At 47.5% G+C, this 18287-nt stretch overlaps 1 protein-coding gene and 1 pseudogene across 1 annotated transcript; both read left to right on the top strand.

Annotated features, from left to right (window-relative positions):
* Nucleotides 1-2394: 2394 nt before the first annotated feature.
* Nucleotides 2395-3177, top strand: LOC125524527 (transcription factor IBH1-like 1; annotated as a pseudogene).
* A 12039-nt stretch (nucleotides 3178-15216) lies between these two features.
* LOC147961712 (transcription factor IBH1-like 1) lies at nucleotides 15217-16057 on the top strand. Its single transcript, XM_087537720.1, has 2 exons — nucleotides 15217-15780; nucleotides 15862-16057. The coding sequence occupies exons 1-2, from the start codon at nucleotides 15262-15264 to the stop codon at nucleotides 15871-15873; spliced, it is 531 nt and encodes a 176-aa protein (XP_087393846.1). The 5' UTR covers nucleotides 15217-15261; the 3' UTR covers nucleotides 15874-16057.
* Nucleotides 16058-18287: the final 2230 nt, after the last annotated feature.

The following is an 18287-nucleotide window of genomic DNA, read 5'->3' as shown; positions in this document are numbered from 1 at the left end:
AGCCGTGAGGAATCAATGGCAAGGCTGACCTGCGGCAGCCTTGCCATTGATTCCCTGCGGGAACCGAGGCCGTCGGGGGAAGACGAGGCGTCGTGTCGCTGACGCGGCGGGCCCGCGGCTGTTTCGCGCCAAAACAGTTCGCCCCGGCGCCCCCGGGCGCCCCCCAGCGCGCCGGGTTCGGCCTGGCTCCGCCGGCGCTGTTTTCGGCCCAGACCGGTGAAAATCGGGCTCCTGGGGGCGCGACTAGGCCGTTTTTTTGGCGCCAGCGCGAAAAAATCACCTGGGGAGGCCTTCCTGGGGGCGCGGCTGGAGATGCCCTGAGCATTGATCTTATCTCAGCTACGGTCGCTTATCAACTCTGCTATTTGTTCCATCGGCGCCCTCGTCCTTCAGCGGCTTCGTTTCTTCGTGTGTGACCCAGTGAACTGCGGTTGGGCTCTTCTCCTGGCGATCTTTGCTCAGGGGGTTGGCCTTGCTGAGAATCTCCCAAGGTGCTCCAGAATTTATACCGTTCCTTGCTCTAGGGTGAGTTGCTCCAATTTCCGACGGTCCGGCGCCCTTCGATCCAAGGTGAGGGGCAGGGGTCCCCTTCGGATTGGAGAGGGAAGGTTCAATGACGGTGGTCTCCTTTCGGAGTGGATGAGGGCGTGTTCATCTCCACTAGGCGGGTTCTTCTCGTGAAGTTCTCTCGCTGTCTTGCTTCGGTGTGTCATTCGCGTCGAAGGGCTCCCTCAGCATTTAGCTAGTTTAACTGTAATATCTTCTTGTGCTTTCTGTCATGGTGCTTGTAGGCTGCTTTTGTAGCACCTTGTATATGTCGTCTTCAGTTTCTTTGTTTTACTTTCTCGTTGTAAGGGTGATTGTATTTCCTGGCCGGTTGATGGCTTTGTTAATTCAAAGCTGGGCTCTGCTTGAGCCTTCGTTTCAAAAAATATCCACAGTTCCATACCCAGCATAAGACAATACACAATGATAATACGTACAGCTAAGGGCCTAAGGCACAGGCAATTTGTGATGATGGGACGTTTGATATGTTTTCATATATGTAAGTCAGCATGTGTTGTGCTGTACTCTGCACCTTATATAGCTCAACTCCCTTTCAACTTTTCGAGCCATTTATGTGCAATCATGACACGGAAGCCAGCTCACTATTGTATAATCATGCGCTTGGGAGACCTTAAGCTTGTGGACATCTCGCTTCCTACTTGCAGGCGCCGTTGAGGCCCCTGCCCTCCACCCCGACTTTATGCCCAGGGGCTGGTAGAGGTGACATCGGACTGAAGGAAACTCTGGATGACTCGCTCATCCCGATGGTGGTGACGACCAAGGTTGTCGTTCTCCTCCTTGCAGGCGCCGTCGAGGTCCCTGCCCTCCACCCCGACCCCATGCCCAGGTAAACACCCCAAATCTTGGGCGGCGGGACTACATGTGTCGAGCCCTTCTTGGAGGCGCTGCCTGGTGCGTTCGGAAGCTCGGTTAGAGGAAATGCAGAAGAAGGAGCGGCGTGGCATCTGGCACATTGACAACGGCGGGTCTCTGCGGCATGGACCAGCGTGGGTGTGTGATGATGGACAAGCGCAGGATGGTGGCATTGTCTGGGTCATGGTGGCATTGACGACAGCTAGGCCTGGCAAGGTCGATGCGTCAGTACAACTCTGAAGATGAATCGGTGGAAGACGGCGGCGGCGGCCTCTGAGAGGGCGCCGGACCGGTGTGTGTCTCAGACCCGGCAATGTGGATTGGTTGGAGTCTCCGGTTTTAGATGTTAGGCTATGGTGCAAGGTCTGTTTGGTATTCGGCTCGGACTATCGGCACCCTTCATCAAGTAGAGAGGAGTAGCGATAAATGTTGCCAAGATGGTGGCTTCAGGCGTACTGATATATTACTTTGTAAAGCCTTTGTGAACAAGTAATAAAATGGTTGCATGCATCGTCCAGACGTAGAGAGAGGGTTTTCCTCCTTTTCTTAAAAAATCTCGGGTCCTACTTCTCCGTTCTACATTCATGCATAGCGACATCATCATCATGGAAGAATAAGAGCACGTCGACAGCAGGGAAGAATGTGCTCGGCGGTCACAAATAAATGCCATGAGCATGTGGTTCTATACTTTTGAGCTTCAAGTCGCCGACACAGGGTATACATCATGAAAAGGAGGAGCATTAATATCCAACATCAACAGTAAAAATCATTCATGCATGAGTGAGAGATTATGAATCAGAGACTTTGGACAATGTAGTGCGTATTAGTTTCTTGCAAGAATTCCACAATGTAGTGCGTATGAAGCACTTTGGACAAGAATTACCCCTAGCTTTTCACTGGAGATGCAGCACATCCACATGGCTATGTACGGAGAGTGTGCATGCAGGGTTACTATGGTCTAGAAGTACATCTCCACGTCATGCCTTGGTCTTGGAGCCTCAAACCATGCGCACTACATATTGGACTAGAGGGAGTATATGGGACATACATGTTCAATTAAGGTACTACTTAGTGACACCACATGCCGGAGACCAGTCTTATTTAAGCAGCAGGAGCGCCCATGTTTCTGCGCCAGCAAGTACATCATATCATCCATCGACATTACTTATCACAGCAAGTACATCCTGTCTCTACTCTAGCAAAAGAACAGAAACAACCATGCAAGGTCCTAGCACCAGCACCAAGTCCTTCAAGCAGGCCTTCGTGAAGAACCTCCTCCTCCGCCTCCAGCTACAGGCACGCCCGAACACGTCCTTCGGCGGCACCAGTAGCCTCCACGAGAGGAAGCGCGCCGTCAAGTCCTCCATGGACGTCGCTATGGCGACTGCGCATGGCGGCGGAGCGAGGTGGCCCAAGGCCATCTTGGATCCGGCGTCCAGAGCGTGCAAGGTACAGAGGTGCCGGAGGATCATGAGGAGGTGCCGCAGCTGCAAGAGGAGCAACGTTGTGGGGAGGCTGGTGAGGAGGAGGATGACGACGCTGAGGGAGGTGATACCAGGAGGCCGGGACTCCGCAGTCGACGAGGTCACCCTGCTCTGCGAGGCGATGGACTATGCCGTTCACCTGCGTGCTCAGGTCGACGTACTCCGCCGGCCCTCCGAAGCCATGTAAAGATCCAGCTCGATGGCTCGGCTGGTTCGTCAAAACTTTAGTTGCTCAATTCCATTTACGGAAAGTAGTGGCTACTCTGGGGTGTAGTACACCCGAGTTAGCAAAAGATTGAAAAATTGTGATCAAACATTGTCCAAAAAATCTGAAATTTTGGGACAGGAAACATTATCACGCGGCTGAGGTTCTTGCAAAATTTCATCTAAAAATAACATCTGAGGAGGTCTCATCAAAAATAACAAAATCACTGCTCAAACAGTGCACAAAACTTTCAGCAGCGATTTTGTTTTTTTTTTTGGGTGAGAGCTCCTCAGATATTATTTTTCGATGAAACTTGGCAAGAACCTCAAACATATGATAATGTTTGATGTAGCAAAATTTCAGATTTTTTGGATTTCGTTTGATAAACTTTTTTCAACTTTTTTGCTAACTCGGGTGTAGTATATCCGAGAGTAGAAAATCCAGTCTCATTACCGCTGATTTTCATTGTGTAAGTTACTAATAGGTCGCTCAACGACATGCAGTGATTCCAGGTCTCAGCGTCCACTTGCAGAAAAGGAGGCATTATTTAGTATGAGGTGGTGGCGTGCCGGTGCCTTTGCAAAAAGAATGACATGGTCTCCATGATGATTGATGAACAGGGAGTGGTGAAGTACATATTGTTGGAAATATGAGCAATTTACCAAATAATTTTATTAATAGAAATATTAGATAAAGCATGACTAATATAACATGGATAAAAGTAGTCATGCGATCTGACAGAGAGAAGGTAAATAACATCTGCATATATGAACTGCAACCAAACATGTCTAAAGCAGATAGTAGAAGAGGTTGCATATATGGCGTAGAACCTATCATATGTAGGACAGACACTAGAGCAAAGAACTACGACAGGACCTCTAACAGAAAGAGCAAGAACACGTACGGGACAGCAGCAGCAGTAGCACTGGACTTAGGGTCGGTGTCCTCGCCAGCCATGTCGTCGAGAAGGTTGTCGACGTCGGGGAAGAAGTCATCGGAGTCCGGGGCGTCCGTGACGAAGAAGTCAGTAGTCGCGCTGAGCGCTCCCCAAAAACCTTATCACCCTTCTCCCGTATAGGACTCAAAGAGGTGCGGTTTCGGAGGCCTACTGTCCCGACTCATGGTGCACGCCGCAAGCCGGGACGAGGAAGACAGCACCAGCTCAGCGATAGGAACCGGTGGCGAGAGGAAGAAGTAGTTCTGGTGCGTATCTCTGAGAGGAGCGACCTTGCTTTTATAGGCGCAAGAGAAGGAGGCGAGAGGCTACGCCGGGAGATCAAGGAATGAGGGAGATGAAATGAACAGGCAGCAGGCGAAGAGGTGCGCCATTCGTATTCAATCTCCACTACAACAAAACGTTTCAGCTTCCGCGTGACCTTTCGTATACCCATCGTGCGTGGCAAAAATTTAGACATCGGCTCGGCCCCGCAACCCGCAGCGCGGCGGGTGATGGAGGAGGAGCGCGCGTGGATGTCCCTCTTGTTCTCATCCTCATACATGTGGCGAAAGAGCATCCCTTATAAAGAGGTCCAACTCCCTCTAAACTAGTAATGTGGGACTAAACTTTAGTTCCACCTCTTGCTTTGCACGAATGGGATGCGTGGGCCTCTAGGATTTATTAGGAATTTCTAAAACTACTATTGAGCTAGGCCCAAAATAGACAAAATTCCAGCAATCCCCCACCAAATCCCAGAGGCACACAAAATTTGCCTTTGGTTCCAAAACACTGTTTTATGTACTGGTACTGCAGTGGAGACTGTTAAGTTGAACTTCCACCTAGAACTCTATGCTACACTAGTAAGCAACTTGAACAGTGGACTGGGCCTTGAACTGCAAATTTTCTGGGAATCTAGTTTCACATAAAGCCTTGAATGTTACGTGGCTACCGTGGGTCTTCCCCGCGGGTGGAACTTATGCGTCATACTCCGAGACCTTTCATGAGTTTACTAGAGAGAACCCTACTCTCATAGATTGCGACGTTTAACAATCAGACTCATATAGGTGCGTTCTTCAAAAGATATTCTGCAGGACGACATCTCTGCTTCAATGAGCCACTTAGAACACATTAAGATATACATCAACCTGTCATGCAGATTAGGAGAGTATTGCATCTTCATGGAGTGGTATTGTTAATAGTAAGGATACTCTCCTCTCAGTTGACCAGCAGCTTGTCTTCCACATCTAATTCACGGGATCTCCGATCACATAGACTAGGTTACCACTGTGAACAACTCATATTGTGGGTCTCATACCCATCTCTCTCGATGCATTATCTATCACATTGCATGATAGACCCTTAGTGAAACGATCTGCCAGATTTTTAGACGTTTGGATATAATCCAATGCAATAACTCCGGAGTTTCTCATTTTCCTGACAGACTTTAACGTTCTCTAAACGTGTCTTGATGACTTCATGTTATCCTTTGAGCTGCTTACTTTCGTGATTACAGTTTGATTGTCGCAGTTCATCGGGATACCCGGTACAGGTTTCTCAACAACCGGCAAGTCATTGAAGAGCCGACGAAGCCAATTTGCTTCGACCGTAGCTGTATCTAGTTCTGTGAGAGTTCTGCTTCCATTGTTGACCTCGTTAAGATGGTCTGCTTGCAAGACTTCCAAGAAACAGCACCACCTCCATGAGTGAATACATATCCGCTCGTGGCCTTTATCTCATCAGCATCTGAGATCCAGTTTGAGTCACTATGCCCTTCAAGCACCTTTGGGTGCCCGGTGTAGTGAATTCCATAATTCGCAGTGCCTTTCAAATAACGCAAAACTCTCTCTAGAGCTTTCCAATGCACATCTCCTGGATTTGAGACAAACCGACTCAGTTTGCTAACAACAAAAGAGATGTCAGGTCTTGTAGCACTGGCTAAGTACATAAGCGAGCCAATAATCTGAGAATATTTCAATTGATCTCTAGCAATTCTTCGATTCTTTCGAAGTAACACACTCGCATCATATGTTGTTGGAGAGGGCTTGCAGTCACTATAGCCAAAGCGACTCAAGATCTTTTCCACATAGTGAGATTGAAGCAATGTAATCCCACCATCATCGTCTCTCAACAACTTGATGTTCAGAATGACATCGGCCACTCCTAAATCCTTCATCTCAAAGCAGCGAGATAGGACCTTGACCTCCTTAATAACATTCAGATTTGTTCCGAAAATCAGTATGTCATCAACATACAAGCAAAGGATAACTCCCTCGCCCCCACCATGGCGATAGTACACACATTTGTCAACTTCGTTTACAACAAAGCCTGCAGCTGTTAAAATTCTTTCAAACTTCTCATGCCACTGCTTGGGTGCTTGCTTAAGTCCATACAAAGACTTTAGCAACTTGCACACTTTCCCTTCCTGACCATCTAGTACAAACCCATCTGGTTGTTCCATATAAATTTCCTCGTCCAACTCTCCATTTAGGAAAGCAGTCTTAACATCCATTTGATGAACGAGAAGACCATGTGAGGCAGCTAGTGAAAGTAGAACTCTAATAGTGGTAAGTCGAGCCATAGGTGAGTAAGTATCAAAGAAGTCTTCACCTTCCTTTTGGGTATAACCCTTAGCCACGAGCCGAGACTTGTACTTTTTGATAGTACCATCAGGCCTAAGCTTCTTCTTGAATACCCATTTGCATCCTATAGGCTTGCACCCATAAGGACGATCAGTTATCTCCCAAGTTTCATTCGCCAAGATGGAATCCATCTCGATACGAACCGCTTCCTTCTAGTAGTCAGCATGTTCAGATGCACAGGCCTCTGAAATAGAACTGGGAGTGTCATCTAGGAGATACACGAGAAAATCATCACCAAGGACTTTGTAGGACTCTGTCTCTTGCTCCTAGTAGGAACTTCATTGTTCTCCTCCACAGGATTTTCGAAGTATTCCACCAAAATGGCAGGTTCAGTAATTGTAACTGGTTCCTGATTCTTTGAACTAGGCATCTCCTAATTAAATGAGGTGGCCATATCCTTCCTGGGAAAGATATCTTCAAAGAACATTGCATCATTTGACTCCATGATCGTACCGACATGCATGTTAGGTACCTCAAATTTTACAGCCAAGAATCTATAACCAATTCTATGAAAAGCATATCCCAGGAAAACACAATCCACGATCTTTGGTCTAAGCTTGCGCTTCTTTGGAATTGGCACATTGACTTTCGCCAAACAACCCCAGGTTCGTAGATAAGAGAGCTTTAATCTTTTCTTCTCCCATTCCTCGAATGGAGTTATCTCTTTGTTCTTTATGGGAACTCGGTTTAGGACATGACATGTAGTCAATATCACCTCCCCCCACCATGCCTTGGAGAGACCCGATGTGTCTAACATGGCGTTAACCAAATCAGCTAGAGTATGGTTCTTTCTTTCGGCTACACCATTTTACTGAGGTGAATAGGGATGCGTCCTCTCATTGATTATACCATGTTCCGCACAAAAAGCATCAAATTCATTGGAAAAATGCTCTCCACCACGGTCGGACCTAAGCCTCTTGATTTTTCGATCAAGTTGGTTTTCCACTTCAGCTTTATAGATCTTGAAAAAGTTCAAAGCCTCATCCTTAGATTTCAGAAGATACACACAGCAGTATCTAGTGGAGTCGTCAATTAACGTCATGAAATATTTTTTCCATCTTTCGTCAAAACACCATTCATTTCACATAGATCTGAATGTATGAGTTCCAGTGGTGCATGATTTCTCGTTTCCGCAGTCACATGAGACTTACGAGGTTGCTTAGCTTGCACACACACTTGACACTTAGATCCTTTGACAGTGGTGAAACTAGATATTAAGTTCAGCTTCGCTAGTCGCGACATGCAACCAAAGTTAACATGACAAAGACGTGAATGCTACACATTTGATTCACTATTGTTGCAAATATGATTAACAACTTTATTGCAAACATCTGATAAGGATAAACGAAACAGGCCTCCTGACTCATAGCCTTTACCAACAAAGGTTCCATACTTGGATATTACAAATTTATTCGACTCAAAGACAAGCTTGTAGCCATCTCTACATAGAAGAGATCCGCTAACAAGATTTTTATTGACGGAGGGGACATAATGCACGTTCTTCAGCCGCACGACCTTCCCCGAAGTAAACTTCAGATCAACCGTGCCAACACCATGAATAGAAGCACTTGAACCGTTGCCCATCAGCATGGTTGAAGTCCCTGCGGTCTGATAAGATGAAAACATGGAAATATCACCGCATACATGTTGGAAATATGCCCTAGAGGCAATAATAAAATGATTATTATTATATTTCCTTATTCATGATAATTTTCTATTGTTCATGCTATAATTGTGTTATCTGGAAATCGTAATACATGTGTGAATACATAGACCACAACATGTCCCTTGTGAGCCTCTAGTTGACTAGCTCGTTGATCAACAGATAGTCCTGGTTTCCTGACTATGGACATTAGATGTCATTGATAACGGGATCACATCATTAGGAGAATGATGTGATGGACAAGACCCAATCCTAAGCATAGCACAAGATCGTGTAGTTCGTTTTCTAGAGCTTTTCCAATGTCAAGTATCATTTCCTTAGACCATGAGATCGTGTAACTTCCGGATGCCGTGGGAATGCTTTGGGTGTACCAAACGTCACAACGTAACTGGGTGACTATAAAGGTATACTACAGGTATCCCCGAAAGTATCTGTTGGGTTGACACGGATCGAGACTGGGATTTGTCACTCCGTATGACGGAGAGGTATCTCTAGGCCCACTCAGTAATGCATCATCATAATGAGCTCAATGTGAACAAGTGTTTGGTCACGGGATCATGCATTACGGTACGAGTAAAGTGACTTGCCGGTAACGAGATTGAACGAGGTATTGGGATACCGACGATCGAATCTCGGGCAAGTAACGTATCGATTGACAAAGGGAATTGTATACGGGATTACTTGAATCCTCGATATCGTGGTTCATCCGATGAGATCATCGAGGAGCATGTGGGAGCCAACATGGGTATCCAGATCCCGTTGTTGGTTATTGACCGGAGAGTCGTCTCGGCCATGTCTGTGTGTCTCCCGAACCCATAGGGTCTACACACTTAAGGTTCGGTGACGCTAGGGTTATAGAGATATTTGTATGCGGTAACCCGAAAGTTGTTTGGAGTCCCGGATGAGATCTCAGACGTCACAAGGAGTTCCGGATTGGTCCGGAGGTAAAGATTTATATATAGGAAGTCTAGTTTCGGCCATCGGGAAAGTTTTGGGGGTCATCGGTATTGTACCGGGACCACCAGAAGGGTCCCGAGGGTCCACCGGGTGGGGCCACCTATCCCGGAGGGCCCCAGGGGCTGAAGTGGGAAGGGGAACCAGCCCCTGATGGGCTGGTGCGCCCCCCTTGGGCCTCCCCTACGCCTAGGGTTGGAAACCCTAGGGGTGGGGGGGCGCCCCACTTGGCTTGGGGGGGAAGCCACCCCCTTGGCCGCTGCCCCCCATGGAGATTGGATCTCCTAGGGCCGGCGCCCCTCCCCCCTCAGGGCCCCTATATAAAGAGGGGAGGGAGGGCAGCCGCACCCTTGCTCCTGGCGCCTCCCTCTCCCTCCGTAACACATCTCCTCCCCGCTTGCGCTTGGCGAAGCCCTGCTGGGATCCCGCTACTTCCACCACCACGCCGTCGTGCTGCTGGATCTCCATCAACCTCTCCCTCCCCCTTGTTGGATCAAGAAGGAGGAGACGTCTTCCCCAACCGTACGTGTGTTGAACGCGGAGGTGCCGTCCGTTCAGCACTTGGTCATCGGTGATTTGGATCACGACGAGTACGACTCCCTCAACCCCGTTCACTTGAACGCTTCCGCTCATGATCTACAAGGGTATGTTGATGCACTCCTCTCTCTCGTTGCTAGATGACTCCATAGATTGATCTTGGTGAAGCGTAGAAAAATTTTATTTTCTGCAACGTTCCCCAACAATACATGCACATTAGCACCCGTGTCAATCAACCAATCAGGAGAATGACATACTGAAAGAATAGTGGGAAATATACCATACCCAGCATCCTTCATGTCACTGTCTCCAATGACAACATTAGTGGTCTTGCCGCCTTTCCCAGGATGACACTTGTCACAGCGATTAGGGCAACTAGGAGCCCAATGATCAAGATCCCCACACACATGACAAACACCTTTCTTCTTGTCATTCTTCTTCTTGAAGTTCGTGTGTTGCACAGCCTTGTTCTTCCCATCAGACTTTGCTTTACCATCAAATTTGCCCTTGTTCTTGAACTTGTGGGGCTGGAAGTTCTTCTTCTGTACCAGATTGGCACTAAATCCTCCCTCAATACCTCGAGCACGTGTGTCCTTTGCTCTCGCCTTTTCTTCCACATCAAGAGTGCCAATGAGATCCGGGACGGAAAACTCCCTTCTCTTATGCTTCAGTAAGGTAGCAAAGTTCCTCCAGGAAGGAGGAAGCTTAGTGATGATACCCCCGGCAACAAACTTGTCCGGTAGCATACAACTAAAGTGCTCAAGTTCTCTAGCAAATGACTGTGTCTCATGAGCTTGCTCAACCACGGAGCGCTCTTCAGTCATCCTGTAATCATAGAATTGCTCCATGATGTACAGCTCAGTGCCAGCATCCGAGACCCCAAACTTGGTCTCGAGTGCATCCCACATATCTTTTCCATTATCAATTGACGCATAAGCATCAACTATGTTCTCACCAAGAACACTCAAGAGAGCAGCCTTAAACAGAGTATCCATTTTTTGAAAAACTTGTGCCTGTTGAGCATCAAGCTCTCCTTCAGATTTGCCAAGAGTGGCGTCATAGCAACTCATGGTTTGAAACCATAAGACTGCTCTCACGCGCCACCTCTTCTAGTGGATACCTTCAAACATAGGAGGTTTCATGGAAGCATCAAAACCACTCGGGGTAAATTGCCTATAATAAAGTTTTTGGATTGTTGGAAATATGAGCAATTTACTAAATGATTTTATTAATAGAAATATTAGATAAAGCATGACTAACATAACATGGATAAAAGTAGTCATGCGATCTGACAGAGAGAAGGTAAATAACATCTGCATATATGAACTGCAACCAAACATGTCTAAAGCAGATAGTAGAAGAGGTTGCATATATGGCGTAGAACCTATCATATGTAGGACAGACACTAGAGCAAAGAACTGCGACAGGACCTCTAACAGAAAGAGCAAGAACACGTATTGTCGACGTCGGGGAAGATTGCGCTGGCGAGAGGAAGAAGTAGTTCTGGTGCGTATCTGCTCGACTCATTCCCGTAACCCGCGTCGTGGCGTGGCGTGGCGTGGCGTGGCGAGGCGAGGCGGGCGGCGGAGGAGGAGCGCGCGTGGATGTCTCTCTTATTCTCATCCTCATACATGTGGAGAAAGAGCCTTCCTTATAAAGAGGTCCAACTCCCTCTAAACTAGCAATGTGGGACTAAACTTTAGTTCCACCTCTTGCCTTGCACGAATGGGCTGCGTGGACCTCTAGGATTTATTAGGAATTTCTGAAACCGCTATTGGGCTAGGCCCAAAATAGACAAAATTCCAACACACACACACACACACACACACACACACACACACACACACACACACACACACACACACATATATATATATATATATATATATATCATGATTTTCTTTGTTCTTTTGGGAGGAGATGCCTCTTTTGTAGTGGCACCCACTCTCTACGCAGTGGGACATGGATGGGCTAGGCGGAGTGATTAATCTTATAGTGGTAGGCGTCAACTCGCTTCGCCTCTTAACCGTTGATCGGTTGTCTCCGACGACCCTTGTATCCCCTTTTTTATTTTCTTTTTTCGGGTTGCAGGAAATAACTCCTCCGAGAAGACCTTTTTATCTTCTTTCCTGCATTTGACTTGTTGTTTGGATGCGGCCCTTTATTTATGAAGTGGGGCAAATCATGTTTCAAGAGGATAAATGTGGAGCTGGAGGAGAGTGAAATGAGAAAGAATTAAAAATACTTGATTTCTCATAATTAAGAGATGATGTCTAACAATGATATCCCTCAACATATATTAGGTACTTAGTAACACTAAGAGAAAGAGTTAACTCATTGTACATCATATTTTTATAGCCATTATGTGACAGACTTAACATAAGATAGTCTTACCAACCACTATAGATGCTCTTAAGTGCTACACACTATCGCCCACCTTATCGATGAGTTATTATCAACTTTGTTTCTTCCTAGATCCCAATTAGCATGTGTGTATATAAATAGCTCCCATCTACGATGGTTAGTAGTGCCAAGATAGCGAGCAGTAGACTAAAAGAGGTACATATATGACATTTATCTCAAGTGAGCTTTCCACCATGGAGGTAGTAATCCTGGAAGAAATTCCCCTCGGTATTACTCATGGAAGTCATGTTTTGTTGAAATTTGTAACATATATTGCACAACACACTATTAAAAAAAAATTTGATTTGGGAGGCATTAGGGAAATATTTATCTGTGTGTGTGTGAGGTGTTGCACTACATCTCTACCCTCTGCGCCATTGCTGAATAATGTTCTGGTGCATGGAATGAACAGGCTAGAAGAAATTCTAGAACAACTGCAATTATAGTCCTCTTGTTTGACCACACAGCATGAGCGGTAAGCTATCTCAAAGCCGACTGATGTTTCTTCAACGATTTCTATTTGTCGTTTTGAGCGGCAAGTGGCTATTGAGGTCTTTAAAGCTTGGCATGGCGAGTGCCTTTGCATATGGTCCTTTCTTCCTGTTGGTTGAGTGCACTTTTCAATCTTCGGCAAAACGGCGTACAATCGAAAGAAGAAGAAGACTAGTATATATTTTTTAATGTAATTTCATTTTTTAAGTTGTTTTGCCTCCAATTGTCTTTCCGTTATACTGGCTATTGCTTTCCTTCAAAATTATTAGATCTAAGAGAATCTACTTCTCCCCTCTTTGTTCCTATATGTTCCGGACAACCCGGACAGTGTCCGGACAAGAGAGAGAGGGGGGGGGGGGAGGGGGGGGAGTCTACCCAACTAGACCCCCGCTTATGCGTATATGGCAGAGTTTTCTACAAACTCTCAAACTCAGCCTATATATGGGAAGGATATTCGGGTGTTTGCACATGTTCGGGTAGTCCGCCGTGTCGGACACGGCCCATCGCTGACTCTCGTCCTTATTCTCTTTTCATTCTCCATGTCCATCACCACTAAACATATGCATTTCTGTCCAATTAAAACAGACCTTGTGCCAAATAGAAGGTAGTCCCTTGATCCATCCCTGTGGACGAGATACATCAACTGGACAATTTCAAGGCCATACATGCACGCACAGATAAATGACGGTTTGAAGTTCGTCGATGTATAGAAGAATAAAATAGCCCAGTCCAGTTGTAGATGCTCTGACATACATTTGAGTGTCTTTTCTTTAGAAAAAAATAGTGTTCAATCCACGTAGGCACGTTGACACACTCCCCAGACAGACGCCTATAACGATAACGTGCATTGGTTGAAGAAGGGAAATCATCAGATCATGTGCAAGCATGCACAACCCCGATGTTCCGGACAAATCAACAGATCCCATGCCATGAGAAGATGTTCGCGGCCCGCAGCACAGCCTGCCTTTCCTCGGGCAATGGGTTAAGCTGTTGCCCTGCCGCATGCACCATGCACTCCAATGCTCATGCATCCACGTGCATCCATTGTTTCAAGGAACTAGCATCAATCAATGCACGCACACACCTACTCACCTACTACGTAGTACTAGCTCAACCTGTAGTTCTGCATAGAATTGCTCCCTAGCTATAGTCTGTACAGATCTTGCCGTCAAGCTGCTGCTAAGGCAGGTCTCTTCAATCTTGATGCCAAGAAACTCGAAGTTACCATGGTTCATCCATGGTCACCGGCTCGCCGCCTCGCCGGCCAGGTTCCTAAGCTTCCTCCACATCAGTAGATTAAATATGGTCAAGACTACATACATACACTGAACTTCACTTACACTTTTGCGACATTTGAGGAAATCGGACCTACCATGTACTCCTGCCCCCGCCAAAAAAATATTCTATACTCCTACATGACTACACGATGCATCAGCTGCTTCGCATGCACGTCAACACAACCCCATCCTGTTCGCGCTGCCCTTGGCGCTGCATGTGCGGCCATGTGCGCGCGTCTTGTCTTTCCCTCCGGTTCATTGCAAAACCATTTTTTGTGTTTATATGTTTGTTGTCATCGATCATCATGCGCTCCAGGCTTCAAGTACGTGACCCTAAGCAGGCCTGTGGACATCTTGGATCATACGTGTCCATCTTGTATCCATACGGCCATACCCAGCATACGACAACACACAATGATAATGCTACGTAGTAAACAATGATAATACTACGTAGTAAACGCACATGCAATGCGTGATGATGCATCATGCTTTTGATGCAAGATCGACACCTAGAAAATGTCTACGTATGTTAGCTGTCATGTATGATGTTTTGTTTTGAGAGGTCAGACTTTCTCCAGGGTGAAAACATAAAATCTTGGATCAAACGATGATGGCACTTGTACACTGTTCTCTTCTTAAAGGCGTCGCTTTTGAAGACCTTTTTTTATTTTTGGGTGTTGTCTTTGATAGTGGTTTGTGTGCTGCTACTGAGAGGAGTTGATCACTATGGCGGGCCTCTTCACGATATTAATATATATTTTTTCTCAAAAAATGTATGATGTTATCTTCGCAATGTTAATATATTCTCTTTGTCGAAAAACATATGATGTTTTTTGTTGCGTACATGTAACGCCCGTACCAGCCAACTCCTTTTCTATTTTTCAAACCATTTCTGTCGATAATCACTGGGGAAGCTACCCAGCTCAGTAATTATGTACACCATTATGAGCTTGGGAGACCTTAAGCATGTGGACATCTCAATCCGTACTTGTCCGTTCTACGTCCATGCCTAGTGTACGACAACACATCATCATCACGGAAGAATATGAGCACACGCCTGCTTACTGTATTAAGGCGATCGCCGACAGCATGTACATCATTGATGACACTACATGCCGAAGACTAGTCCTATTTAAACAGCAGGAGTGCCCCTGTTTCTAGTACCTATCGATCGACATTACTAATACTTACCACCGGCAAGTACATCTGTACTTGACTCTGCTCAAGCAAAACAAAAAGAACATAAAACCAATGCAAGGCCCTAACAAAAGCACCAAGTCCTTCAAGCAAGCATTCCTCAAGAACCTCCTCTTGGGCCTCCAGCTCCATGCACCTACGAGCACATCCTTCGGCAGCAGAGCCATGAACCTCCATTTGAGGAAGCTCGCGGTCAAGTCCTCGGCCAACGTTGCCATGGCGGCCGCGCGCTGTGCCACCCGCACCGACGCAAGGTGGCCCAGTGCCATCTTAGCCTCCGAAGCGGGCGCCACACCATCATCCGGCGCGTGCAAAGTGCATAGGTGCAGGAGGATCGTGAGCAGGTGCTGGATTAGATCAGGTCGCGCTGGTGGTGACGCCGTTGCCAGGAGGCTGTTGAGGACGAGGACTATGGCGCTCAGGGTGGTGATACCGGGAGGCCGGGACACTACCGTTGACCAGGCCACCCTGCTCCGCGAGGCCATGGACTACGCGGTGCACCTGCGCGCTCAGGTCGACGTGCTCCGCCGCTTATCGGAAAGCGTGCAAAGATCCAGCTCCATCTCTCGGCAGGTACGTGACAATCTAGTTGCTTGGTTCCATTTATTGGTAATTTTAAGTGTGTAAGTAATAACTTGCTCATTTGGCATGCAGGGTCAGCAGTGATGCTTTGGTCTCGGTGTGCACTTACAAAGGAGGCATGATTAAGTATGTGGTAGTGCTGTGCCGGTGCCCCTGCAGTAAGAAAAACATTGTCTCCATGATGATCAGGGAGGAAACAGGCACAACTTTGCCTTGAGCAGAGCTGTGAAGAAATATATAGATCAGGATTTGTCTTGTTCATGTTAGAATTGTGTGGAATATTATTGTACAAGATAGTTTATAGTTAGGCTTGGTTTAGGACTGTGTGTAGACATGGTAGGAGTCATGTCCAAGTAGAACACTTGTATCCTAGGCCTCTCATATATAGCGGGGGTAGACACACGATGTAACCTATGCCAACATAATAGCACGGGCATGCGGGGGAGCCGACGGCGTGTGTCGGCGCCCGGGCGGCCAGGGTGCGGTATTGTGACGGTGTCACGGAGAGGAGCGCCTGTAGTCAGGCCCCGAGGATGTAGCCATATCGGTGAACCTCGTTAACAAATCTCAGTGTCGTGCTCGTATGATTGCTTGGTCCTCGGATAATTGACGGTATGCCTCAGATTTATTTTAACAAGTGGTATCATGAGCAAGGTTCCAAGAGGCCGTGGAAGTTGATTAAGTGGAGGAAGAACGTATCAACGGACTTGTGTGCAAAGGAATCGCAGCCGTGAGAGCGGAGTTAGTCGGCGAGTCGTTGCTGGCTAGTTGTATCCAGGAGGCAGCGATGAAGTGTTCGCGGTTGTTGTAGTTCTCCAAGAAGCAATCGGGATTGGCAGCAGCTGGCATCGATGAGTTGCATCAGCGGGCGGCAAGATCGGTTCGATAGATCGAAAGCGGCGGCGGCGAAACATGCGAGCAGCAGAGTCTTGATGAGAGGGATCAATCAAGTCTCGATCGGTTGGGCACCTGCAGCAGGAAGCTGCAACGCAGGGGGGCCTAGGCTAGGCGTGGCCCGCAGGTGGCGCAGGAGGCCGTGTGAAAGCAGGCAAGCGGCTGCAGGGGCCCTGGGCCCATGTAAGGCTGTTTGGCAGGCTGAGGCGTGCGCTAGCGATCGCGGAGCGTGGTTACCAGGGGCTGGAGCGTACAGAACCGAGGGAAGCCATGCAACGAGGATTTGTTGAGAAGAAAAAAAAAAGGTTTGAAGCAAGTCAGAGAAGGCATGTGGTGCAGCGAGGCTTTGTCAGATGCAAGTTTGTACGTGTGGTGTGTGCTTTGATGTGTACACAAAAAAAGGCTACACCAGGTGCAGATGTAAGATACCGTGAAGCAATGGAGCTGCCAAGATGCTTGGGACAAGTTCTAAAACAAAAGGGTTCTACGCGTACATTTAAGTACTAGCAAAAGGAGCTAAGAGAAAATTCTGCAGAAGGTATCTATCAGGGTCAAGTCTGCGGGGATGGTATTTTCTGATGGGTCAAGTTCACGGAAAGTGCTTGGAGTGTGTACGACAAAGGACGGAAGACGTGCGTATAAGGTTCGGAAGAATCTGGAGCGCGTTGTGACAGGATCATGCAAACACAGGGCGTCAAGCAATGCATTGAGATGTGCGAGGCTGGTCATGACGCAAGGTGGAGCATGGTTGCAGTCGGATATTTTTTGGCTGGGTCGCACTGGATAGTCTGATGGATCGACGGGGATGTCGGTCAAAGTAGAAGACGGTGGTGATTTCGGCGACAACGACATATGAGCGTGATGCTGATGATGGCCGACTTCTGGGGCGTGGAAACACGTGGTGCAGGCCTGAGGGCTTGTGCGGCTTTGACAAGATAATGACGCAGGGTTGATTCAAGGTTGTGTACACATGAGAGAGCTTGAAGTCGATAGGGGGCAGGGTAGCGTGGCCAGCTACATAGAGTCATGTTGAAGGTGGAGCTGGAGTCTGATGGAGGACTACACTCTGTGTTGATGGAGGGGCTATGGCGTTAATGCATGGAGAGTCGAAGCCTATTTCAGCGGGATAGCAAGAGACACGTGGATCGGACTGGGGCCCAATGGTCTGATGGAGGCGTGATACTCGGCATCGGTCGGTGATGATCGGTGGTTCTCTGCAGTAGGGGTTTGAGTGGTGTGGGTCTGCAGCCCTAGAGACTCGACCAGGACAATAGAGGCTCGACGCGGTGATGGCGGCAAGGCGTGCGGTAAGCACGGGACACAGCGACAGACCAAGGCACTGGTGGTCAGACAAATTGTGCAGGGGGTTCTGAAGCAGTGTTGACGAGTACCGGATTCAAGTTGGTTACTGGGTCTATCAGTGCCGGAAGATGGACAAGAGTTGACCATGGAGAATCTGAGAAAGTGGCGAAGAGTCTGGAATTGTCAAAAGCTGAGAGTACATGGCCGTATATTCTGTTATGTTCAGTGCACATGGCAAAGTGCGGATGACAAGACAGAAGGAGGTAGAGTGCTATAGCGGCGTGACAAGTCAGAGACTATCC

Source organism: Triticum urartu, chromosome 7A, assembly GCF_056163025.1.
Source record: "Triticum urartu cultivar PI428250 chromosome 7A, HENAU_Tu73, whole genome shotgun sequence".
In the NCBI taxonomy this organism is placed as follows: Eukaryota; Viridiplantae; Streptophyta; class Magnoliopsida; order Poales; family Poaceae; genus Triticum; species Triticum urartu.
This window is presented reverse-complemented; position numbering and strand designations above follow the sequence as displayed.

Bases quoted from the DNA above. Each gene is read 5' to 3' on its own strand.
- LOC147961712 (XM_087537720.1), top strand. From the start codon at position 15,262: ATGCAAGGCCCTAACAAAAGCACCAAGTCCTTCAAGCAAGCATTCCTC.